Source organism: Linepithema humile, chromosome 3, assembly GCF_040581485.1.
Source record: "Linepithema humile isolate Giens D197 chromosome 3, Lhum_UNIL_v1.0, whole genome shotgun sequence".
NCBI classification, from domain to species: domain Eukaryota; kingdom Metazoa; phylum Arthropoda; class Insecta; order Hymenoptera; family Formicidae; genus Linepithema; species Linepithema humile.
In genome coordinates, this window is record NC_090130.1 from 21,979,550 (window position 1) to 22,006,965 (window position 27,416).

Consider the following 27,416-nt stretch of genomic DNA (forward strand, 5'->3'; position numbering starts at 1 on the left):
GCGAGAGTTGATTTCGCTGTACGAACGCTCGATTCCAGACGGCTCGCTCGTAGCAGCCGGGCTGCACTTAAACATCGTGCACGTCTGGCGCAGCGAATACGATGCGAGTTTACGCCGGCTCATATACCGGCGACGCTGCCGCTGCACGTGTAACAGGAAACTTACCTTAACCCCGTCACCTTGCCACACTTATTTCAAGCCGCCGGCCGTTTCCATGGCGCACGGTCGGCGCGCGGCGATTTCAAGAGCGTAAGCGGATCGCGCGGGAGGAAGGGCGACGTGAGGAGAGAAGAAGCCGCGCGACAGAGCAAGCCGTGCGCGCCTAGAAATAGAAGCCGCCGCTGTCACTGTCAACGCCTAATGAACGATATATATAAGCCGAGGAAACCCTGCTAAGAATCCAAGATGGCTACCAGCGTCCCGAAGGATCGCGGGGGAATCCTGTGATTACATTCCTGGCTCACCCGCTCTCACCGCCGCCGCCCATACCGGCACGCTTCGAAAGCCTCCGTTACCATCGCCCGCTCCCGTCGCACTGCCGTCGGCAGTGCCTTATTTCAAGAGCCTTCCGGCGTGTCCTGGATAGTTTTAGAACATCTTCCTGACGTATGAAAGTCCTTGTCGTTTGAGCGGAAATTGTAACGCCCGTCGCCTCGGCAGCGGCGCCCCACGATTATCCCCCCGCGTTTCCTTAATACCGTGTTTCCTGCGGATAAACTAAAACCGGCTTGTCGCTCGTCGCATTTCTTCTTAATTCGCCGGTTAATCGGTCATCGTGATCGTCACGACGAATATTAGTATTTTACCACGTCGGATTACCAGCGTGCGGTGACAATTTTAGTTAATGCACGAGTAATCTGACGGAAGTGTTTCGAGTGCGCGGTAAAATCCGACATTTCTGGCAGAATTTTCACGTCAAATTTTCAAGAGCTTTTATGACAACGGCGATCACACAGCGCGGAACAGTTCGTCGATAAAAGGTCGGAGTATGCGCGACAATGAACGATCGAGGCGATTCATCGATCATAGCCGGCGTTCATGATCATTTGGACGTTTCCGTTCTGCGCGCCGACGTGCGGGATAATTTATCCGCTAGCACTTACTCGCCCACAACTCACCGACCGGCGATCGTCAATCGCTCTTAATTTCAGAACGATTCGTCGTGGCCGCTCTCGTGAAACCGATACATAGAGTATGATACATAGAGCGTATTTTATTTCTTTCTTTCTTTTCGCCTTACTATACTGCACGACCCGCTACATTCACGTCGCACAAAGCTAAGATATAGTAAAGGGTGTTATATAATCGTTTATCTTCAATGCTGAAAACGTGGATATCGATACCGCGCATTACGGCCGCTTTTACAAGTATCTCGATACTGCACGTGTGGATACATTCTGGCTATCTTTTGACACACAGTAAAGCATCCTGTACTTGCTGACACTTATGTACAATGTTATCCGCTAACATATTCTAGAGTAACAATTCTAGAGTTGACAATTTTTTTTACGGATGTTTATTTGCATTTCGCTGGACTTTAAATTGCACTATTGGTCTACATTTCGATATTGTCAATGCTATTATTAAGGAAAGCTTTCTTCGAAACAAAGTACGATGCAATAACACCACATATAATATAGTTGTTTTGCTATTCGCAATTATCTGGTCTTTTATAAATATATAAATTGCATTTTATTCAACAATTGAAAAATATTTTAGTGCCGCGCGCGTTTTCATAGCTTTATGTATACATAATCAATTACTGATTTCAGGTCATCGCCGAGGGTGCTGTAGTCGCTTTTATGGTGTGGAAAAATGAAACGCACGTGAGTAATCGCTTTTAATACCCAGTGTTGTCTTTTTTAATTAAACCTCGTTATGATCAATTTGCTGTACAATGCCACGTGCGAGCCATCGAATAGCCGTCCTCGCGATAGCGGATAGTAGACTCACGGTTGGTCGAGCGGGCACGAGAGCAAAGCACAGTGGTTTTTAATCGAGAATATCGATCTACAGCATAAAATTCTACTCGCATCGACGCGATTGTTACGCGCCGGCGGCGCTATTCCCGAAAATGCGTGTTTGACATGCACCTCTTTTCGAAATATCGTGGAAATATTGTTATTCCTGTTGTATTTTGTTGACTCGCAGTTGCGATTACATGTTGCGATTCAAAGAACTCTCTCGCGCGCTTTTATTACGTGATCCTTTTAGCTGCATTTTATAATAAGCCCGCGTGACAAACGTGTCAGCGGCAAAATGCAATATGAAAAAGAAAAAAAAAGCATTCCCGCTTGCACGTCGTAAGATTTACGCAATGCTAATTATGCACACGCGGCAGGAGAACGCACAAAGGGAAGTAATAGCACTGTCGATCACGCTAATGACCGGAGCAGAGGCAAAGATGGGTGTTGGATGGACGGCAATAACAATCGCGTATGCATATACCACCGGTCGGCCTATCGTAGCGGTCGGCGCGATAAGAGGGCGACGTTAAGTTACAGCGATGAAAATAACGTTGCCGTAAAGTTCCTGGCGCCGTACGTTCTCCTGATACGGTGGGCGTAATCTAAGGAACGTGTTAACTGCGCGGTAGCGTCGCTGTAACGTATTAATATTAACGCTGACGCCGGATACGCGCGCGGTGGCTTATCGATAAATAGAGGCATTCTCAGATTTGAGCACGGCGGAAATTCAACGCGATAGAGATAACGTGTAATCGCGATAAAATACAGGAGAGCAGAATCGATGAATTTCATCGCGGCCCCCTTCAGCGATTACGTCGCGCTTCATTACTTATTCAGGAGGCAAATGATTCCGTGGTCCCGGGATTAAGTCCCCGGGACTCGAGCATCAAAATTTGGGTCACGATAATTTATACATCGAGTCGTAAACACAAAACGCGGTAAATCCCCCCGGTGTCAGCGGCCGCGCGTATCCTACAAGTGTAATGAAAGCGCGTTAGGCGGCATCGAAATTTAACGAATCCCGACGTTGGAATTATCGCGACGCAACATGCGAATTCGAAATGTAATTAAAATAAATCTTCTCGCAAATTGCTTCACGCGCGCGTGTACGAAATTTCAGTTGAGATTTCTGCGCAGATCCGCGCGATGTAACTGCACATCGTTGCCTTCGCAACGTCGTTTTTGCCCCGTTCAGATTAAATTCGACTTTACGAGCGAGCTTGCGAGGCAAAGTGGTGGCCGGGAAGTTCATCATCATCAAGTCGCAAAGAGCGCTGCGTGACTCGGCGAGGTCCGAACGTACGTAAAGCGAATTTATACCTTTTACGGCTACCGCTCGTTAGCCGCGCAATTCAATGACCTTTGCACTTTATGTCGCAAAAGTTTCGGTGTATTCCATGAACGATTCCCAGAACAACCGCAAAAGATAAATATTATAGTTAATATTAATATTTCAGGAAAGAGCCAGGTCGGTGGGTTTTATTTTTTTATCGGTCTTTTTTTTCCATCTTGAGGCAAGTGTGAAAACAAGCAATGAACAAGTAGTCGATAATTGTATTTTTAGGGCGTAAATTCGCGTGCAGACGCTCTCTCTCTCTTCGGCTCATGTTGTTTCACTATTTTCGAGAGAGAAGCAGAGATGATTACAACCTGCCGAATCGATGTGTCTCGCTCGCGTCGAACGCTACACCATACCGCGTCCGACGAAAAGGAAGCATGAGGTTTTATATATTTTTTTTCCTCTCTTCTATTTCCTTTCCTCCGTTCGACGAACAAGCTGCCGGTATCGTTCTATGACGTTCAGCACGCCCCTTTTCTGCTGTCGACCTCGATGGCTCTGCTAGTAGCCGCGGTTCACGGTAATTATTCCCCCTTGCACTTTAAATACAGTAATCCCTGAGTTTCTTCGCCGTGTTGTTTATGGTAATCCCCGTTGCCGCTATAAATATTCCTGCAAATACAAAAATTGCAACCCTTGCACCGGGGCGCGGGCGATAGCCGCCGCTCACGCTAGAGGAAATCACCCGCGGACGTTGAATGAGAGCGATATTAGGGAAGAAACGCGGTTACGACAGTCGCGCGAATTGCACACGCTGCGCGGAAACGCTCGTTGAAATATTCAGAAATCCGTCTGGTCGGCTAACAGGAATTTTGCATATCTAATGGCGGATCACTTTGCAGCCCGTACGGGCATAGTGACGCGATACAACGTAATTACGCCTAAGTAAGTTCCGTGCGTAGTGCACTTCGCTATTAAGTGAATATATTATCGTTCCAGACGATGACGGCGTGGAAAGTACGCGAACGTATTAAAAGCGGCCGTTAAGAGGACTCTCTCGAACAAGATCGATGATACCAATCTAAAATATCGCACACGCGGTTGAGTGAAAAAAATTTCCGAATTTCTTCGTCGCTAAATCGACCGGTCAGAATCGTACGAGACACCGCGGATGATGATTTACGGTCGGAACCGCGACGCCGATACTTCTCCGCGCGGGAACAAGATAAATAACAAATTCCACCTTCGCTCCGCTCCGCCGCCACCACCCCCGCGGCTGTCATTATCCGCTTTCCCATTTAGCCGCGGCGGATTCAAACTCACGATTCCAATTCGCTGGGAGACATCGGTAAATACGTTCGTGCTCGCACGATATTTGCGATAGACAGTCCCTAACGAACAACCGAGCGCGAGAAGACAAACGAGTTATCCAGCCGATTATTGTCTCCACCCACGTCGGCCTCGGGGCTCGATTCTCTCGTCCTTTCTCGTTCTCTCCCGGGCGCTATCGATCGGCGATGTTAATATTAGATGAGCGAGGCACCTGCCGCCCTCGTTCTCTAGCCATTGTCACATACCCTGAAAGTTTAATCGGCTTCTTCGCCCGGCTACCTCGCGCTGACCTTTTTGTCTTGGAAGCAGCTGCCGTCGCGCTACGGAGATGCTATGGAAAAAAATATACCACGGCGCCGCTGATTATTTTATGCGAGCGGAAATTAGGGAGGCGCCATGCTGCTCGATATAACTTGTCGCTTGGTAGTTCAGGTGTTTCTTGTTAACCCAGATGAGTTTTACACCGCGTTTATTAGCAGTCGCACTAACGATTATCTTTGCTCGCAGTTTAACTGTTCAACTGATCGCTATCTTTCGAAAGAAGTAAACGATCAGTGAAACTACGTTTGATATTAATCAACGCCAATGCGACCAATGAAACTGGTCGTTAGTGTTGCGTGTATTTGTAATTAATAATTTTATAATTGTGATATTTGTAAGTGATATGTAACTATTATTGGTCTCGTGGATAAGACGGAAGATAAACTTACGATGAGGCGGAATTCATTTTAGTAATGGAAATATTAATTTTGAAAAGTCTCGCTACAAAGTTTGCCGCAAGGTAAGTGAGGAATGCACGCGATTCCGAGCAAATTTCAACCATTTTTTTCATCCGATTACATCGAAGTCCTCGCGAGTCCTACGCAACAAGTTTAAGAAGAATGCGGGAGATAATAACCGATCGTTAAGATAAGTTTCGCTCCAATTACCCAGCAGTCGACAATCACGTTGCTCGCGACTAAGTAATCACGCGTATTACCAAGTAATTACCGGCATGGCGTCATTAATTTATCGATACTGCTACGTTTAAAGTAGTTTCTTGCATAATGAGATAATGCCAGGACGTAGTTTATCTCGATCGGAGAAGACGCTGCAACTGCGATTATCTTAGACGCTCATCTGCATGTCCTTAACGTATAATAAGTTGTTATTCGATTTCGCCGGGGAAGCCTCATGTATAAAGAGCGACATCGACTTTCGTAAAATACCAATGGCATTACATATTTAAATTGTCATTTCTCGCGTATTTGTCTATGTTTATTACGTTACATTGTGTTCAAGATTTATTTCAATAAGCGGTGACGTGACGTACAAAACTTAGCAAACAATATAATTCACATTTTACAGCAAAGATTTTTTTGAAAACAGAATACGTCTCGTCTCTTGTAGGCACTAATTAAAGCTTAATATAAATAACTTAATTAACACAGCAGGACGCGCACAGCCTCTCCTTTCTGCGGAAATTTTCGGCGCAGATGCATCGTTCGAGGAAAGTGAACGTCTGCACGTCTGCCCCATTCTTTCACTTAATTGCGCCGTGTTCATGCAACATGCTTGCGTATAATATTTCATACAAATGTTGTATATGCGTTCTCGCGCTATCTTACAATCGTCATTAATAATTGATTATGAGCAACATATATACTCCGCGCAACGGAGCGCTGCTTTGCGTAACGAGGCGCGGTGGCGCTTCCTTGAATTTCGACGTGCATAATTGGGGAGTGAAATGCGCGCGCGCGCGCGCACGTACGTCGCATTTTTCCGTTTAATTGCCCGGCGCGTACGCATTGCGATGTCGGGAGGGATGGCTGAACACATCTCGAGATACGGCGGTACCCCCGGTCTCTCTCCGCGCTGGCGAGAATGTAATTATGAAGCGGAGAGAGATCCACGGGACGAGATAGGGCCCCGCGAGCGTGATGGATGTTTTCAGCGTCTGCTCCGCGTCTGCTCCGCATTACTGACTTACGAGCTCGCGAGTATAGACACGCCGTGTCCCTCTCTTTCTTCGCGTTGCCTCTCTAAGCGCTGCCGATGTATGCGTCGACCTGCGACGACCATTCTATGTAAATCGCGTCGTAAAAGACCCGACACCACGGAAGGCGGCGCACCTCCGCGGGAATCACCGCCGTGGCCTTTCGGCTCGTCCCCCTGCAGCGGATCCATGTCCGTCGATGACATTAAAATGGCTACTCGCACTGTTGTCTTGAATGTCGCGAGCTAAATACGCCGGGAGGACCTACGTCGCGCGCGTCGTGCAGATTTGATTTATTATTATCGCGTTATTCGAGTCAAATTTTAATTTAACGCACGCTGAATGTATTTATCAAATCGTAGTTAACGTCCAGATTTAATCGTCCCGCTGTGCGAAGTGATGCCTGTAAAAATTTAATAGGATTCATGTGACATATCTAACTTTGGACGATCCTATCTTCGCAGCGATAAAAAATGACTGTGTCTTGAAATGGGAACGTTAACGGTTCTAAACTTGTAAAGCAGATTTTATTCTCGGCACTTCCGTTATGCGCGCCAATTTTAGATAGCATCGAGCGAACGCACGTACCGAGAAAAGTCTTAATATTATCTTGCATTACGAGACTCCGATTATACATTTCGCTTCCTGATTTGATTTTTTACCGATGCTTCTGAAAAATCGCGCGTCCCGACAATAGCCGGCGAAATAGGAAAAAAGGCCAAAATGCTTCACAGGCAGCGGTTCGTGGCCGACGACGTGGAGGTGCAGTTAATGCAAGACGGGGACCCTGCCTCTCATATACACGCGCATACATAAGTGTGTGCACCAGGCGAGCGCTCTCGTGGTCCCGCCCAGGTCTGCCGGCCAATAGTCATTAGCTGGGCCCATTAAACCCCCGGACGTGCACGCATGCACGCACGCACGCACGCACTCGCGCAACCCTCGCACGCACACACGAGCGTGCATATACACGGGATCGCGATCACGCGACACGCTCGCGCGCGCATTCGAAGGCGGTTTCGTGAAGGACGAAGACGAACTGACACGGTGCACCTTGACGTGAGAGTGAGAAGGGGGAAGAGCGGGGCCGAGATGGAGAAAGCAGAAAGACGGAAAGAGCGAGAGATATATAGGCTCGTCTCCGGCGCGGTGGTAGTATGGCGCGCCGTTCTGCCTACTTCGGCCCGTGGTTTGCGAGCGTTCGCCAGCTCCGCCAAAGCGAAGCACTCGGCTCGGCCACCAGCTTCATGGCCCGCGGCGGGTCTGGTAGCGTCTCCCGGTGAGAGACGGTGAGAGACGGCGAAACGAAACGGTGGGGAGCCTGGCACGGGAGGTAGAGGCGGGCCCGAGAGGCGGCTTTAACGCCCGCCTTCCATCGACTTTATAGCGGCTGATAGCGGACGGCGTAATCAAACGGCACTTGCCGTGATGTCGCGCGTATCGTGACGCGCGAATGCACGCGGGGATCAAAGAGGAGAGCGGGAAATCGCGGGTACCGCGCGCGTCGCTTCTCCGAGGAAAGAAATTGTTTACCCAGCTTTTTCCCCGAGCATATCTATGTCTCTTGATGAGAGAGAGAGAGAGATGGAAATGTGTGGAACTCTCGTTAGGCTTAAGGCCGCTATTCTCGCACGATTAATGAACCATAGGTGCTAGAAATTTCGCGCAAAAACGTGTTTCATACACGCTAATGTCGCGTTGAGTAGTGTGCAGAATAAATAATGATATGGGGTGAACCGTTATATATATATATATATATATCATGGTGATTCATAGTTGTATCAAAGAGTTTCAAGCGTTTGCCGTACACTCGATGTATAGTGTTGCGAAAAATTCTTTATTAGTATACAAATTTTTTAGAAGACTCTTCGCCGCGAACGATAGAGGCTTGATTTTGAAAAAAAGTCATAGAACAAAATTAATAGTAATCGATATTCGTAATGTTTAGTTAATTATTCTAAATTGCAAATCTTTATATTTCTAAAATTCGTATTTCCGACAATTATAATATTTGCAATGCATATGCGAAAAGTCTGTCTTCAAATTGCCACATTATTTCGTACGTCATTGTCTTTCAGCGTCGCACCGAGAAATTTATTCACTGCCACTTGGAGCGGAACTTAAAATATTTTTTTTACTTTTATACACTTGCATTTTTATTTGCAACCACACTGCTTGTAAATGAATTATTTTACAACATTATTTTAGCCGGTTCTTCTACAACACGTTTCACTCGTCTAAACAACTCGCGGAACTCTCGGTTTTTTTTCCCGTGCGCGCATAGAAATTCGCTTGTTCTTCCGTTTTTGCGAAATCCCGGCGAAGGAAACTCTTTCTTCGGCGTACATCCGCGCCGAGGAACGTCGCTTCCTGGCATCGTGCGGAGAACTGCGGCGGTGGGCCGAGGCCGTAGCAGAAGAGGCAGCAACGACGGAGCGGATATTTCAGCTGGCGGCTCCTGCTGAGATGCGGCGATTATGTTTGTCCATTAATATGCGCCGAGACAAGGCAGCGAGGTCCTTTATCCGCGGCGGCGAGTGGGTCTCTGGGTCTTCGGGTCTAGGGCCGGCCCAGTACGTCCTATCATTTATCACGACGTTTCACGCACATTTTTCGTCCTGCCCTCGACCGCAGACCGACGCTACGTCGTTACTTCCATTCAACGATGCGAGTTAACCGCAGTTCGTTCCGACGATGAAGAGACCGCGCTGTACTTTCCGCGGTCTGCCGACGAGTTTTATTAGCAGCGAGTGTGATTGTAATTCAGTGGAAAAACGCGAGTGACGGAACGCGAAGAATTTCGAAACATATTGCGCAAGAGTGATGCGAGTTAATTACAAATTTCGAGTCATCACGATTGAACTTCGATATATCCAATCAATAAAGTCACCGAATCGACAGCGGTACGTTTATAGAGCTGACATAAAGTGGAGCATCATTCGTTATCACTGAAAGTAGTCAGTCAGGCGACACCGTACACCTTTCGCTGTGTAACTTTTTCCCAGAGCGGGCTACAATGAATCGCGAGAATTTTTCGATCGTCATCACGCCATCATATTTTGCGAGGAGTTAGCGGCGATCGAAGTGTTTCTGCCCCTGCCGAGTTTTTCGGCGCCGACCCGCGTGACAGTGCCCGACGGCAGGCGGACGGAATTGAATCTGGAAGTCCATTGCGATCTATAAACAAGATCTCGTGAAGCCCGACGGCGGCAACGAGCGCGACGCAAGCCGTGCAATCACGCGCGTTTCAATACCGTCGGCTTGTAGAGGCGACCTTGGGCTTAACGAGGCCGATGCTTCCGAGATCTTCGCGCGACGGCCGGCGCGGAGCCGCGATAGGAGGCTGTCCAGGTATTTCGAATAGGTGGGTTACCGGTAGTAATAATAATTCCTCTCGGGGAACGGTTATACGGCCGGGGCCGCGAGTGATTTAGTAACTCGGTTCTTAACTTGTTTCTTTTTTTTCTTTCTTCTTCTTCGGCCCGACGCGGCTCGGGGCCCCACGAAGACCGCGTCAATATGTTAATCCACGGAATATAATCCCCTCGATACGAGTCCGAGAACGATGGAGCGAGGTTATTAAAGCTTCCGAGGAACTCGTCGTCCCGCCTGCCGGTATCGCGTCCTCCCGTTCCCTGCGCCCCCCCCCTCCGCTAGTCACCCGATGAAACGTTATGCTCGCCGGCGTCGTCGTAAATATGAAATATCGAAGTCCGGATTCACGAATCGTCGGTTTCGTCGGTGCCATGTTGACGATGATCATTTTCAACGTTTCTACTTCTCCCCACCTCCACCGAACTCACAGTCTCGTGCTCGCTGTCTCGCTCTGCCTCCTCCCGCCCGCCCCCGTACGGTCCCATTCGACTCCTATGCCAATTAAAAATCTTCCTTTCGGCGATTTTATGAGAGAAGACCCCGGTCTAGAGATCGTGGGATCAGACGGCCGGAAGGCTTCATTCCCGAGGAGGAGGCGCCCGATCCTGGGTCGATGGACCTCTCTTTCGCTGATCCGCGCGACGATCGTCCCGAAATTAGAAATTCCGTCCCCTTTAATTCCGTCGAAATTCTCCACGATGCGCGTCGCCGAGAAAATTGCGAGGGCCTGGTTTATTTCCGAGCGTGCCGGCGTGCTGCAGACGGGCGGATATTCCGGACGAGGCACCTACCGGCAGGAAGTGTGTCAGGAAGCGCCGCGTGGTTCCTTGCTCGTTACGGTTGATTGGCATCTGCATAGTTAATGCATAATGCGAGCGAACTCGCGCCGCCGATGACTATGCAGATTTAGACACGCGCGCCATGTATCGCAATTGCGAATTGGATCAACGACCCAGCTTCCTAAGTATAGCGCGAGGCGTAAGACGTGACAGAAACGAGGCATCCGGAGAGTCATACTCAGCGAGATTCCTCGGCGGAGGGGAAGGAAAATCTGAAATTTGAGCGGAAGCGTTCGAGTTAAGTGGACGAGCGAGATTTATCTCGTAAACGCTGTTAATCCGCGCTCGCTACTCCACGCGGCGAGAACTTAGAATCTCGGCGACATTGTATGTTGCGTATGATTACATCGCGATAGATCGATTAACGATCGGATTAACGATCGGATTAACGAAAAAATTGCAAATGTAGAGGTTGCACGCAGATTGTTATTTTTTCCCTCTTTTATCCGCGGTGTTGCGATCCCGCGCATCGATCGCGGTAAATTCGGATCAGCGTCCCAGCGCTTTCTATATATAACGCTCACGAATCGGTGGTTCCTTAATATACACGCAACATTGTCCCCCTCCTGTGACTCTCTCGAAGTTTCTCAATGGAATACCGAATCCGAATGAGGGGGCATAACGATTATTTCTTCTCGTCCCTCTCGTTCTTTGTGCGCCGGGGGCGGCAAACGGCGTGGCGAGCGAGAAAGTGAAAAATGGAAATAGGGGGAGAAGGGTTAGCCGAGGAAGAAGAGAAGGCACGGCGCGGTTCTGTGTGCCGGATTTTTCAAAAAGGAAATTATAAAAGCGAACTGAAAACGAGAGAGGCGGCAATAAAGAGGGATCTTTACGAGACACGAGGCCCCCGAGGCTCGAGTCTCAAAGGGAAGAAGTAGACGGGGCCCACCATGACATCCCAACGTTGTTTATCGAGTTACGGAATCCAAAGATAAAATCGTGCCACTGCAACCACGTAGCCGAGGCCTGCCGAGAGAATGAAAAAGCCAACAAGAGAGAACGGCTCTCAGTTCGGCGCTCGTTAAGGATTCGTGTGCGTATCGGTTTCGCCGTAGACATCGCGAAAGCTTCGCGTCGCAAGAAATATTATCCGCGAGCTTCTTTTCGTCGATTTTGTTTTTCTTGTTTCTTTTTGCCTCCATAAAATAATCGCGCGACCGAGAAGTTGATCTTGCAGAAAATATAAAAATAATGATGATGAATAATAAAGTATCCAAAACGTATTCGCGTATTTGTATTTTAAATTAGCTTGAATTGAACTTTGTTTTTTTTTTATACGCGATCAAATTATAATGCATGAAAATTCTGCGCATCGAAATGTTCAACGTATAGTTTTTATGATTATTAAGAGTGAATTTTAGTTGCTTGATTGGGAAGTTGTTTTTATTACGTCTTTAAAATATTAGTATGTTAAAATGCTGTTAATTACCGCCGCGGCTTTACTTTACTGATTAATTGCCACTCTTTCGCGTTCATTATTACGCCGTATATTCTCATGCTCGACGATTTTCGTAAAAGAGAGTACATAATTTGACGCGTGAGTTACAAATAATCTGACACGTGAGGTTGAATATGATTTTACGTGTTACAAGCAACGGCAAATTTATGCTACATCACGAGCCATATAACTTAGATGTCATGTTGGCTCAACAAACTTGCACAGTCGCGTGATCTCAAATGTGTTATTCCGGCGATGTGTCGATTTTTTGCCCCAGATCTATCAGTGACATCGGCTCAGCGAGGTAAGCAATAACGAATGCCATGGTCCGTCGGTGTGCGGACGCGCGCTGAAACGTTTAAGCGCGGGACGCAATATTCTGCGCGTATCGCGAGCGTGCGATCGCGGGACGAATAGTAAAGCGAGCACGTCTCGCTCACCTATCGCGGCGGCCACGAACATCTGTATACATACTGCCTTATTAGCGATATGTTCGAGGTCCGCGGTTCGGAGAAAGACAACGAGATTGATCGGGCACGAGCTGCGCGGTTTAAGTTTACGAAGCAACACAGCCGATCGTAATTACGTGAATTACGCGCTTTTACGACCTTAGTTATTCCCTAACTTTATTGTCGCGCGGCGATCACGTCGAGCGTGGATATTCTTGATCGCTGCATCCTGCATCTCTCTCTTTTTCTCTTTCCCAGGTGAATCTTCTCTTTCGTGGCACAGCGCGAGCCAATTTATTTAACGGGTCTTCGTCGGAGAGAGTATCCGAGAAGGAAGCATCGCATACATAATGTTACACATATTACAAGCGAGTAGCCCGCATCGAGGGCGAGCGCTCGCGCTCGTATGCACCGGCGCGCGTTTGTGCGCCCGTGCAGCCGAGCGCACGTCAGTTGATTTAGTGTCAGATTGGTCACGGGTTGTCGCCTCACCCTCCGACTCGATCGTTCTCCTTCTCTCTTTCTCTCTCTCTCTCTCTCTCTCTCTTTTTCTCGCTCACTCTTTTGATCTTCTCTTCGTTATCTGTTCGCCGCGCCGGCGGTGGAAAAGAGAGGGTGAAAGCACCCTCTCCTCTCTTCCCCTTACGCTTTTGCTTCTTTTCTAGTTTGTAAGGACGCAGCCCGGAATCTTTGATCACCCCGCCGACCATCGAGCGACCTGATCATACGCTGCCCCGCGTCGGAAAGAAACCGATCCCTCTCTCGGTGCGCTCCTCTTTTTTTTCCTCGTTCTCCAACGTTCTCCACGGGGACGGCGCGACTACACGCGGGGGATACGGATCGTTAGCCGCTCTTTCTGCCGCGTCACAGCCGCGGTGGCTTTTCCGAAGTTGTTAGTCACGTTTGTATACATCAGCCGTTATAGAGACATTGACCTGGTCCGCTATTTTTATGAGAATTAATATTCTACGAGAGAGCGCAATTGTAATAAGTCGCTCGATCGCGTAGATAACTGAAAAATGCATTCTTCTGCGCTATAATATTAATGACCGTCTGTGCAATAAAACTTCGGAAATCCGCTTTTCGAAACACTCCATTCGATACATACTTTTCCCCGAAGTTTGTATCAGCAGACTTTATTTTTGAATAATTTCCCTTCAGCTTGGAAAAGTTACAATATTCCACCGTCACTTAATAACACGGGGATCTGACATCTGATGCCGCTTGGGCAGGTTTTACCTGCGATATTATTTAATTTGTCTGCGTGTAGTTGACGTTACGCTCATTCCCGCCGCGTCCTTAAATAAAACCATCGAGCCCCGCGGGCGAATGCTCGTGCGAGTGAATCGACAATCGACGACGGAAACGTCATGTTACGCGGACGTAGCCATCTGTTCATAATCAGTCACATCGCGTTTGCTCGGTTTATCAAAATATAATGTTGCCGCGCAATAATTTTATTTGGATCATTCGAGTTTCGTCGTTAGCGCCGGACCATGCACGTGACGTTGCATTAATAACGGCATTGCTACTGATCGAACTGTCTTATCAATGCGTCTATTTGCAGACGACTCTCAATTGTGACTCTGTTGACTACGCTGCGACCGTACGCGTCAGTTAATCATTGAATTGCATTACAAGCTTTTCGATAACCGTTTCTAATTCTGCTCGGATTCGCTTTGCATGCTTGTCGCTCAATTTGCACAATCAAAATTCTGAAAGAAAGGAGCTAAGCAAATAACCATTTATTCCAATATTTCAGATAAGAGAGTTAAAATGTTGTTCTAGATATGTTACATTTTGCTTCATTTTAATGTCGCAAAATTATTGATAAAATTAATCATGTCCAGGATGTATCTAATTGAGCTTGCAATATTTGTTTTTAAATGATATTGTTTTTGTGGAAGTTTAAATTATAAATTTGAATAACAATTATAACATATATGTGTATTGAAAAGAGTGGATTTGGGCGATTCGTGCGTTCGGATCTTTGATTGACCGCGAATCTCCTTTCAAAGCTCTCGGTCTGGAACAGATGGACGAGCGAGCGGCCGGTCGCTTGAAAAAAGTGGGAGAAAGCTGAGCTGACAGGTCGAATGCATCCTGCGATCCCTCCTTCGATTTCGTGATTTAGGGTATCGTTTTGAAAGTACCACTTTTCTGCCATTCCGCGCTACCAGCCGATCCCACAAGTCATTTCCACACCTAGGTATTAAGAGTTAGAACGAGAGAAAAGGCGAGGAGCGGCAGGGAGAGAGAAGGCTGACGCTGGCACGAGCAGTCGGTCGGCAAGAACAGATCCCAGCTGTGTGCCACAAAATTGCAGCTTACCGGCCGCCACGAACGTTTCGAGCGTTTAATCGCGGTAATGGAAGTTCACGTGACAGAACAAATTTTCCGCCGGCGAAGACTGCGTTAGTTCTGGAAAAAAGGGTGAGAGAATCGGTGGCGCAATTATTGATGGCGTGTTGCGTGGTGCCTTCGCCGCGCGCGATTCGAGTGATCGATCTCTAGAGCTTTGTGTATATGCAAATATTTTAGTAGATTATTCTAGTCTTCTTCGTGACTTTTTAAAAAAATTGGATGCGAATGTAAAGTAATCTTGAGGTTAAATACCGTGCATTCTTAAAAAAAAAAGACTGTAAGTGCGCAGATATTGCTTCGAAAATCTATGAGCCGCAATTTCGGAGGCCGTGTTCCGCTTTCTCGTTCCCCGTAATTTCGTGCGATTTGGTTTGCATTGAGAAATAGGACCGTCGGCGGATACACGGCGCCGGTCGAGGGGTATCTCACGTCGGGGCGTTTCGTCGATTGTAATTATGTGCAGGTAGGTGGTTGCACGGGGGAGCAAAAAGGGAAGCGAAACGAAAGTCGTCGAGGTCGCGGCGAGAAATAGAATGGGAAGAAGGGGGATGACGGTTTGACGGACAGGAGGCGTCTCAGGGCGGAGAGGGCGTTTCCGAGGGCCTTTCGCGTTTCATGCTGTTCGCCTGCTGTTCCTCTTCTCTCTTTTCCCAGGTATCCCCGATCCAGCTTTTCACCGAAAAACGGTTGAAGAATATCGCTAATTGACAGGCGGGTGAGATAAAGGGCATTGTCTATAAAAATTGCATTAGGTAGAATTCCAATTAGAATACGCGCACAATGGCCGTTAGAGGAATTATTGTTTCGTAAAAATACGCAGTGATTATGCGGCGGCGTGGTGTTTATTATCGACGTGTTTACGATTTTGCGCCGACTATGAATATTTTATAACATTATTTGCTACGACGCGCGTCGTTTACGACCCCTTTCTTCCACGACAGGTTTTACATAATTGCGACGCAAAGAAACAAGCGTAAACAATCGATTGATCTTCCGCTCGCGCCGCAACGGGTGACGAAGAAGCGTGCCTGTCTTCACAACGGCGCGGATTACGTATAACGGTTTGTTCGTGGTCAAAATGGATGAAGGATGGCCCGCTTGCAGTCGGAGATTGTATGACAAATTATCAATAACTTTACCGTGAGTCTAGCAAGACAGTCCGGGGCGGGGGTGGGCCGAAGGAACGGGAAGACTAATGACGAGATTGATGTCGACCGCGCCGTAGGAATGTTGTAAGGAGAGCTCGACGACGCGCGACAGTGACAACCTGAAAGGGTTCCTTAAATGGACACGTGTCAACCACAAGTCGGAAAATTGCCGGAAAATCGTCGGATACGTATTACCTGTATTTATTGGCAATTTCTACATTCCCTTGTAAATTGTCGTGCAAAATAATAGAGTAATTAGAACAAATTAATTTGACTTTCGAATATATACATTTACGACTTTGCGGCGAATTTCTTTTGCGCTCAGTAATTCAAGAAAAGTATTTTCCCTTTTGACAGACTGCAACTCTCCCCGCGCTGTGTGGAATAAATTACATCGGATGGAGCTGATCAAACAAGCAAATCGACGAATTGACGCGTAACGCTTTGATTTATACGCGCGGGGCGATAGGCGCTTTTCATCGATCTCTCCCTGGAAACAGCGTATGTCCCGGGTTAACGATATAGAACAGGGATAAGGACTTAAGACCCGCTCGAGAGTCGGAGTTTCACTTAAACGAGGAGTTTATCCGAAACGAGCTCGTTCCGCGGATTAAAGCGTCGCAACGCGGACAGAACTGTCTGCGTAAGTAGAAACAGACGACCGAGGGATACGGGGGCGCGTGACGCCAAATTGGGCACTAAGTGTGACGCGGTTTGATATATGTAATGAATATACAAAATGTATGTGATGAACACACACACACACACACACACACGCGCGCGCGCGCGCGCGTATCATGAAATAATAACCGAGCGCTCTCGTTGCGCGCGTTGGATCGAGTACGTTTATGCGCGCACACGTACCTACGCGCCGCGCTATAACTCACGGCGAAGATTTATACCGCGTTCGTGAATGCCTAAGGTGGGTGTAGGCAAGGAGCGAGGATATCCCCGGTCCAGATTTCGATCGCGCGGTATCAAACTGCGCCATGACAAAGCGATAAATCACGCGCGGCCTGTGTAATCGAGATCGAACGGATCAGGTACGTCGTGTAGCACCTTTCGCCTCCGAACGCTGCGACGACATACACAGTATTAAATCGAGGAAAAATCAAATATAGCTTGAAATTATATTATTTTGAAAACGAAACAAAGACGTAAAAGATCTATAGATTTTGATTCAAATACAATAATACAATAATCTGAAAGATTTATTTATTATTTAATAACTAATATATTTATTTAATGTAAACATTGTTAATCTAAAAATCTTTATATTCCATAGTAAATAAAAGAACTTGTTTTTTTCTGAATCAAAGCTTGATGGAGCTTAATTTGGTATACATCAGTTACCGTACTGCTTTATTTGTTTATTTTTTACGATGGTAACGTTACACGTGTTGTAATTTAATAATTACGGGATACGCACGATGGAAGTCAAAAGATGTGCGTGCTGAAGAGTATACGGTTATTAAAATCGCATGATACGCAGCAGCGATACGAGACATGTACGTGGCGGCCCAATTATTTTAAGACGTTCCTCACACGTTAATGGAAGATGCGACGTAAATTATAATTAGATAATCAATATGTTTCGATATCTATAAGAAAATCTCTTCAAACCCACACACGTTTATCATAAAATATGAATATAAGCAGCTGTAACAGAAAATAAAACGGAGAAAATAGTAAAAAACTTTACGAATTACTAAAAGCAATAATTTTTATATAATTACTTATTAAAATTAAATATATTCTCTTTCTTTCTTTCTGCTCTGATACTCGATGAAAGTGCTTTAAGTATATTGCTTACGTACGTTGTAAAATAATCGCCAACGTGAGGAATAGGCGGATATTGGCGGAAACGATATTGTTTTTTTTATCATCACGGAATGTTCAACATCCGTGAGAAGATAGTCATGATAAATCAGTCTGGTGTAGTTTCGTGAACGGCAAGGCCGAGAGAGTGACAGGCGGGACAAATTCGGGCATGGAAGAAGCTAATCGGTGCTAATGGAGATCGTACGCTTCGCTGTTATAGGAATAGACGACGAACCATCGCGAAATTATACCGCAGACCATTCAATCTTCGCGTTTAATTATTTCACATACGTGCCGATCGACCGAGATGACCGCATTGCATTCTATTATTAATTACAGAATAGTCGTCGAAGCAATGATGCAATCACGACGAACTTTACTATTCATGTATATTCAATGCAATACACTTATATACATATTGCATAACTCTTTTAACGATCAAATAATAAATAAAATTTTTATTATTTTCTTTTTCATTCTAATCTCGCGATATTTTCAGAATGATTTCCTCGAAATCGTAAGAGGAAATCGTAAATGCGGAATATATTGCGTCTTGCGGTAGGATATTCCGTAATCTAACTGAGAAAGAGCCATGTCGAAGTACAAATGCCAAAGTAGTCAATTATAAAGACGGCCCCGGCTGAGCGTTGGGCATAAAACCAGACGGTCTCATGGAGGAAGTAAGTCGAAGTAAGACACAGAATCGGCAGAAAACACACGGCGGAGAGAGGAGAAACGGTGGTGAGAGAGAGGGAAGAGGGGAGAAACGATCAGGAGTCGGAGCGGACCGATGCTGAAGCCGACGGACACGGTTCAGAGGGCTGAAGCGGTGGGCCGTCCCGCCTGTTCTCCGCCTGTTTTTATTTCTTCGCATTTCGGTGATGCACCGCGGCTCGTCTGCGAAGGGAGATAGAGGGAGCGGAGCGAGAGAGAGAGAGAAATGGAAGGTGAAAGAGAAAGAAGGAAACAACGAGATTGGACGAGGCTCTCTCGCTCTCTCTCTTCTCTCTCGCAGCCTGCGGTATAATTAAAATACAGCCCGCGCATCCCCCAACTGCTGGCCCGTGCTGCCGCGTTGTTGTTGCTCTCCCCTTCTCCTCTATATCCATTTTCTACTTTCTCTTGGTCTTCTTATTCTTCCTCTTCTTGTTCGTCTTCCTCCATCTTTTTTCCGCATCTTCCACGTCTTCCGCTCTCGCGCAGTCTGATGATTACTATTTAGAAGCGCGCGCATTGGCGCCGCGAGTTTGCTCGGCTATTCCTTAGGGATGTTTAATCTACGGACTGAAAAGGAATTTCTGAATTTGCCTGCAAGTTTATGATGAAACTGTTGTCGACTTTTTGTAATGTATAGGTAGTTGACTCCATATAATGAGATAATAATTTTCTACAATACAAAAAATCAATAGTTGCTCAAATGTGAATTCTAATCATTCTGGATTTCTTTCTAACGCTATTAACATAATAGCGCCATTCAAAATTCCTATTAAAATTTTTCTGGAGATGATCCTTTTGACTGTTTTCAATAATCGATTCAATAAATTTAACCACGGAGAATCGCTGCTTTTGTGACGTTCAAAAATTGATCCGCCTTTTGATCGTAAATTTCTTCATTGGACACGGCTTCGGCGCCTATGATCCAGAATACGTCATCTGCATCACGAGGTTGCTCCGAGGCAGAAGAGGGGAAGGGACGTTGATCGAAGTCCGAGCAAAGGTGCAGACGGAGAGCCGAAAACGATAGGGAACGCGAGGACGCATCTCGTCCTAATAATTGCTAACGATTTAATTGTCGAAATCGGCAGTCTACGACGAGCACGGGATGTGGGCGTTCTCCAATTTTTAATTATTTGCCGCGCGCGTTTCTTGCCTTTAGAATCACGAACTGCATGCAAGGAGAGGAAAAATGTCTTCACTGTTGATTTTGTGATTTTTTATTTTTGATAGTAAAAGTTTAATACAATTATTATTTGTAAAAATTGATTAAAAAAATTAGAAGATTGGAATTATTACTGATTACCAGATCGAAAAAGAGACACCATTTCATTTTTCGAAGTGGCCCGAAGTAAGAAATCCATGCATTCGTCTCGCGGTGTCTACACGACCGCGCAAGAAATATTATCGCGTCTAAAGGCATATCGAGCGCTGGCGGGTTTTCGTTCTCACCGCCTGCCCTTACTTCTCGTTCGAAAATTTTTCATTGCCACTATCGGCCCTCCGCACGCCAGTTTATTACGCGGTGTATAACGAAGCGATACTTCATATCGATGCAAAGAGCACGCACCCGTGGCCAGTCGCCGTGGATACGCACTTTTACTCCGGCAGATTACAAATTACAATACCGGAGGCGCACCCCGCGCGCCGTCGCCGCCGACGCCGCCGTCGTTGGCAAATAATTAATATTCATTACGTATTAACGAAGCTATCGCATAAATTGCGCGCTCGTGGCAAAAATGGCACCGTGGATAACGGGCGAGCCATGGCCCACGCCACGGTTCGCCGTTCTTCCGTGAGATGTAGCGGCGTGTTCCTTTCGCCCCGCGATGCGACGCTGGCTCTCGGGAGAGATAATCGCTCCAGGACGCGCGAGGAGAGAAAACAGAGGAGAGAACAAGCGTCAGTGCACCTGTTCGCGTTCGCTTTTCGGCCGTCCCTTCCCCCTCGCCGTGCGCCCCGCGGCACACGCACCGGGCTATTTCATTTTTGATGCCATAAAGAGCCGTTTTATCGCCGCGTTTAAGGGTTATTGTACAATAAAAGTGGTATTATTATCAGTTAGCCCGAGCGTAAGGTCGCAAGTCGGCCGTGCAGGAAGGGAAAGAAAGGAAAGAGGGTCGTCGACGTAGTCGTCGGAAGCGGATCGTGAGAAGCACGACTGGCTTTATGACTCGTAAAAGCTCGAGACATCTCTCGCTCCGTCGGCGGAGGACACGCGTCCTTTGCTTCCGCGACCTGTCGTCCAAGCTCGAGCGTGAAATTCTACGGTAATTTTGGTTTCGACTCGAATTCGTCCGTTCTCGTCGGTCGGTCGGCGCGCGAGGGATGAAGCGGCACGTACGGGGGGGACGCGCGGCGACCCCTCGACGAAGTTGTTTTTCGAGTTTACGACGTGTCTCATCGCTTGCCTAGTTCCCGTCGCGATTTCTCATAGATGACACATGTGATTTGCACGTGCGAATTATTACAGATTCACAGTATGTATATTTGCATGGAATATATGTGGCTATATAAAAAATGCGATCTGTCAAGAACGTCTTCCGACACCTAATCGCTTTTACGTATTCGCGGAGCTGAACTTGTTGCAGAGGAAGAAACACTCGTAGCGCGAGCGTTGATCCTGCGCTATTTGACAGTGATAGATCGATTTGTTTCCTGGAGTTGTTACTTTATTTTCACGATAATAATTCACTTATCTGGCAACACGTCGACACCTCACTTTCGCTGGCGTCACACGGCCGAAAACAACGATGCGTGCGATTTCAAGCCGCGACATTGATAGAGTCGAACGGCGCGATGATCACGAATATATTTCTGTCTCTTTACGTAAGCACGGAAAAAAATCTCGCGAAGAGATAAAAAAAAAAATTGCGTGGCGCATAGACAAAAATAAGAGAAACCGCTTAAAATATCACGACAGCGCAATAAAATTGTCATCAATTGACGGCGATGTACTTGTGCAATAACGATCTATGTAACGATGCAACCTTCCAGCTGACATTTCAGCTGACCTCTCACGATGTTTCTTGAAATCGCGAATAGCCTCGCACGGATGAAGGTTACGTGTGCTGTGTAAAGAATCGTACAGGAACAAACCGACACCGCAAAATTTATCTCGTGAAATGTTACCGGCTGTTATTACGATTTAACGGCAGCTATTAGCTATTTGCTATCGTAACGAAATAGTTAACAGAGTTTCATTTACATTTACATACAAATCGTATGCCGTCTGTGATATTTGCATTACTCGTCGAGAATTTTTTATCGCCTTCGTCTTTCCTCTCGGATAAACATGCGATGATGCAACCGGAAGCAGTTTTTTTTCAAGACGCAGCAATAAAGAGTCCATCATAAAAATCGCAAATCACCGGAATTAAGATCAAACTTGATGACAGGTAGAACGCGCACCGTGCGGCTATATTTTTTCCCACAGCGTGCGTTACTCTGCCATAACTACACGCGTCTCTCCGTTTGCGTGCAGCCGTTGTCGAGACCTCGGCCTCAAAGCGGCGTCTTCGCATTGGCGGAAGGGCTGTTTGCGATCCGAATGCGCGATACGTCGGCGATAACGTTTATGTACCGCGGTCGGTGCGCGCCCGGCCTCTGGCGCGAGTAAACTTCCTTCCAGGTTGTACCGGAAACTCATTGTAAATCTCGGTAGTCAGCGAGGAGCGAGAACGCGCGGTCGACGACGACGACGACGACGGGAGCCCCGTGCCGTGTCGCGACTCGCGACTTCCGTGCGCTTTCCGCGCGCTTCGTGCCGCGATAAGGCCGGATTCCGTACGGTCAAATATTGAAGTTGGCCCCGATTTTCCCATGCAGTCGCGCCCCGAAAGTATCGTCAACGCGATCAGGAAATCGACCTGGCATACCTAAATTAATCGTAAATCCCACGCGACATCGCCGTTTGCCGTGGCCGCAAACGGGTTACGAGGTTCGCCGAGGGTACTTAACGCGTAATAAATCGCGCGGGATCCGGCGCCGTTGTGAATATCGGCGCTATTCGACAATCTGGCTCTAATAACTCGTCGTGATGGTGTACGCGTGAGATAATCGGAATATCTCGATGAGAAACTATATTTCGATCTCTGCAAAATACTAGCAAGATATTAGCGTTAAATATTGTTACAGGCGGGATGCATTCTAATGTTGTAAGAGAAGTTTATGTTGCCTATATAAACGCCGTTCTGTATATATATCTTACAGCCTTACAAGTTCCTTTTTGTCGTAAATAAAAACCCTTAGATCATATGTTAAATTAATTGTAACAAAAAATTTCTTAGTTTATTAACCTATCTGCGTATCCTATCTGCGTCGACTTAGCCATCTGAGAAACGTAGCTGATAACAGACGTGTCTTTATATCACGCCGACATTAAGAGGCGTGATTTGCATGAGATATGTAACGTACGTAATGGAGAGCTCGATCTCGCATAGAACGATCTTCGATTCAACGAAGGAAGAAATCCTTATATGTTGACGCGTCTCGGATCGGTAATCCCGGGTATCTCGACATAAAGACGACGAGTGCCGCAGACTCTTTCCATATACTTTGGCATTTGCATATTGCAAGACGGTGACACACAGGCCGTATGCAAAGTTCTGACGAGAAACAAATACCAAATAGTCTCTAGACGTTCGAGAGGTGCGTGCAGCTCATTATAAAACGGCAGCCAGGCTCGGGATGAGCCGCTTTGAATTTACGGTAGCGAGTTCGGACGAGTGAAAAACATATTCTCCGTTCCTCTTGTAGGCCTTTAACAATTCTCTCAAGCCTGTACAACAATTCTTATATGTTGCACCGGCATTATAATAATATTATAATTTTGCACAACGTCCGCGATGACTCAGCGATATTATTATTTGATGAAGAAATCCATGGAATAATAATAAAAGATCTCTATTGAAATATATATATTTTTTCATTCCAAATTTTCGTCAAGCCTTAGATGGACGTCCCGTGTATATTTCGCGCCCGACAAATCCACGATATTACTACACGGTATCGCCAAATAAACGCATGCGTCGCAGAAACGAGCGACGAAGGTCGCCCGCGAGGCAAAGAGGCGAAATAAGAGGCAGTAAGGGCCGCATAAGAATCGTATTCCACGGTCTTCATAAGTCAGCGTAACGATGCCGACCGAATGAGAAAGAGACAGAGACGGCGGGCAGGAAAGAAGCGAGATGGAGCATCTTCTCTTCTCTGCGAGGCCAAGAAGAGGGACTCCTCCGCAAAGGTCCTCGGCTTTCGCTCCTCCTTCGGAGTCCTGAAACCGCCGGCACGCCTCGCTCGCGGCCAACTAAGCGCGAATACATTTAAATGATAATCGGCGAAGAGCCTAAGCCGAGATGCGATTCCGAGAGCATGCATGCACGAGGATATATGCTATATTTGCGTATGTTATATGCGCACTATAAATATAGAAATATGGAAATAATATACGTACGTATTTGTTCATCGAATTTTTTTTTTTACCAGCGCGTCCGTTATTCGCATTCTTCTCTGCGCAAAGTCTCGGGATGTTTTATTGTATAAAATTTTTTATCTATTATAAGTTGCTATTAAAAAACGCAATTCATGAAAATTAATTTGTATAAATATGCGCCATTATGAAATTTCAAGTTTGTTAAAGCCATAAGCCGTGAAGCAATCAACACTCGATCAACCGTTTGCGAGCTGGAAATCAAGTAGAAAGCTTTATTGAAAATCGCGGCGGTTCCGGTCGTCGTTGCAACGCGAAAGGACGCAGCGGGATTTGCGCGTTGTCGGTGCACCTCGATGCATTCGGTTCCACGACCTCCTGCAACTCGATCTCTCCAGAGAAAGAGCTCCGAGATCTTATCGCGGGAAACGCAGCCGGTTCGACGTACCAGAAGAATAAAAAGTAAAAGCTAAGTGAAACGCCGTGATTCGCGACAGCTCGCTAAATTAACTCCTCGCTCGGGTCAATCTACTTTCTCGCCTGGAGCTTGTAAAGCGTGAATTGCGGAATGATTGATATTTAGAAAATCATTATCGTCGAGACGAGAAATTCGCTAATTTTCCCTCCGATGTATATCGCAATGTTAAAAATATTTCCTTAACATAGTTGCATAATTGCGATTGGGTTTGCGAAAACCCTCGTCGACATGTCATCTTTATCACAATTTCTCAATATCTAATATACATAGTTTATACATATCTACTAATTAAGTGTTAAATTAGAATTTTTTAAAAACAAAATTTACTTGAAATTAATTTCAAAAATGCTCATAGCTGAGAAATAATTTGCGCTTTTATCCTTTCTTACGAAATTTGGTCAAAGAATGTCACCACGTGGAAAAAAAGTGGAATTTATAAAAGTGATTATGGCTAGGTGGAAATATAAAAATCTGCGAATATTTACTCGGCGCTTGAAGAATGCCGAGTTAATGTAGCGTCGTCACCCCGTCATTGCCGTGAAGAAATACCGGCATCATCAGACCGGAATTATTACCGTAATGCAGACCACGAGAGGTCGGTACGATCCCGCTTGTACGCGGGCGTTCTGTACAATTACATCGTAAATAAACGGGAAAAGGAATAGCCGGGTGCGCCCGCGCGGAACGGCCGATCGTTTAGTTTCGGCTGCGATTTTTCTGAAATCGCCGTACAAACGAAAAGGGGAAGCACGAAAAGTGGAAGGTGCACACAAGCGGCCGGGCAAGTAAGAGCGGGCCAGTCAGCAATCTGCGGATAGAATCTTGCAGCGTAACGACGGCGGCGGCTGTTACTGCCGTTCGTTGCTGGTAGAGTGGCGGCGGCGGCGGCTTCGGTGGCTGTATAAGCTAAGTTGTAACTCAATGCTCTCCCGACCTACCGACCGTGAACCAACTGCCGCCGCACTCCACGCCCACCGATATATATTTTCAGTCCTTGTCCCGGTGCCTTGTCCCGGTAAACAGCCGCATTCGGTGCACCGTTCGGGAAAATGAAATTCACCCGGTCTCAGCAAGAAATTGATATTAATATATTCGTGCTTGTGTATTACCTGATCACTATGTATACCCTATCACTATGTATACACTCACCTCCGCATTACAGGTGCACGGCAACTGTGACGAATAACGCTTTACATCTGTCTTCGCTTTACTCGCTCGGCGAAGAATCATAAGCAACTATCGCATTCGCGTCATTCGCGGTGCATGCGTCTATCTAAAATCTTCGGGACTCAATGTCGTTCGCGAGAAATTGATGGGCGAGAAAGCCACCCGTCGGGAATATTTTTAAGTGCGTTTTGCGGTTGGCAATATCGCGGCGACACTCGCAAATAAATACGGAGGAATCGGCGCGGCGCCCGATTTGTTATCCTCGCCGGGCGCGCGAAAAGAGAGATCGTCGGCGTTATCGAGCGTCAGGACGGCGTTCAACTTGAGAAACATCGCATGCTAAGATATTCACCGTCGAGTGGAGACCCGCGGATTCAATCTACCGAATGATTAAACATCTCACTCTCGGATATCGGTCCGGAGCGAGGCGGGGCGCGAGACGATGCGCCTGGTCGGAGAGGCCGAAAGGCCGGGGGGGATATTCCTGTCGAAACTTTTTCTTCTCTCCGTCCTTTATTTTTTATCTTGGAAACCGACCGTCGTCCCCGTACAAATTGCCTTTCGTCCCGCTTATCTCACCGCGCGGCCCCTCGCGCGCACATATTTAATTAGAATTAATGCTCGAGCCGCGTGAAAATTAGCATCGAGGCCTTTGCGAGCCTTGCGACGTCCCGCACGTCGTCCCACCTCTGCCGCGTTTCGTTCCCTTGTCGGTGTTTCTTGTTCTTGCGTCACTACCGGAAATAACTCGGCCGTGCAAGGTGCGAAAACCCGAATTGTACGAGCCCACACAAATAAAACACTATTACGGAGACGGAGAGTAGAGGAAAGAGGCCAGGGCTTCGTTAAAACTTGGAATTCTTATCCGGCGGAGATCACTGAAACACCTTTAACGTCGACCTACTTCTCACTTTTTTTCTTTACACACGTGATGTAAACCGGTGGAAACTGTCGCCGTAGAAAGAAAGCGTTTCACGGTCGTAATACTCGAGGAGGTCGGCGGATTGTTAATTGAGGCGCGTAAACGTATCCCGCTAATGAGAGTGCGCGTGCATATCGCACGGATGGAAGTAACACGATGCAAATCCGCGCCGCCGTCGAAGGAGCGTTCGCGATATTTTGATTGCGCCATTACTTATCGCTTGATTCATTGCGCAGTGATACATGTCGGCGAAAAGGCAGCGCGGAGGCAACGTAACTCTGCGAGCGGAGGAATGAGTTATCGCATTGGACCCCGGGGAAGAAGGATATTTCTAAGCGAAAAACTGAATGCCGAATATAATATATATCTGGCGCTTTAAAATCGTAGGATGCAGAGAGGAGAAAAGGCGAAATCCCGAGGCTCTCCCGCGGGAGCGCGAGTTCGCGATATAAGGGATCGACAGCTCGACAGTCCCGCATCGATGGAAGTTGATATATAAACTGCGTCTCATGTCCGCGTATTCAGTCCGCGACGCGTTAACGAATCATTTTACGGGATATTTCGCGGGATATAAAACGGAATTATGCCAATGAATTTCTTACCGCGCAAAAAATGTACATGCAGTGTATCGTTGAAATGATATTCGCAAAATTGTTAGTGACATCTCTGTTTTAAACAGTCAAAAGGCGAATTTAATTTATTAATGCCATTATAAATTAC

General features: G+C 46.8%; 1 protein-coding gene across 4 annotated transcripts in view; it reads left to right on the top strand.

Moving 5' to 3' along the window:
• LOC105668717 (uncharacterized) overlaps positions 1–27,416 on the top strand; it is a 178,916-nt gene that overhangs the window by 100,942 nt on the left and 50,558 nt on the right. For all 4 annotated transcript variants that reach the window (XR_001100153.2, XR_010889494.1, XM_012361234.2 and 1 more), the window contains one exon: positions 1,773–1,826. Coding sequence is in view for 2 of the 4 variants with exons in the window: in XM_012361234.2 (XP_012216657.1) it covers positions 1,773–1,826 (54 nt within the window). In the remaining 2 variants the exon portion in view is untranslated. The remainder of the gene's footprint in view (positions 1–1,772; positions 1,827–27,416) is intronic.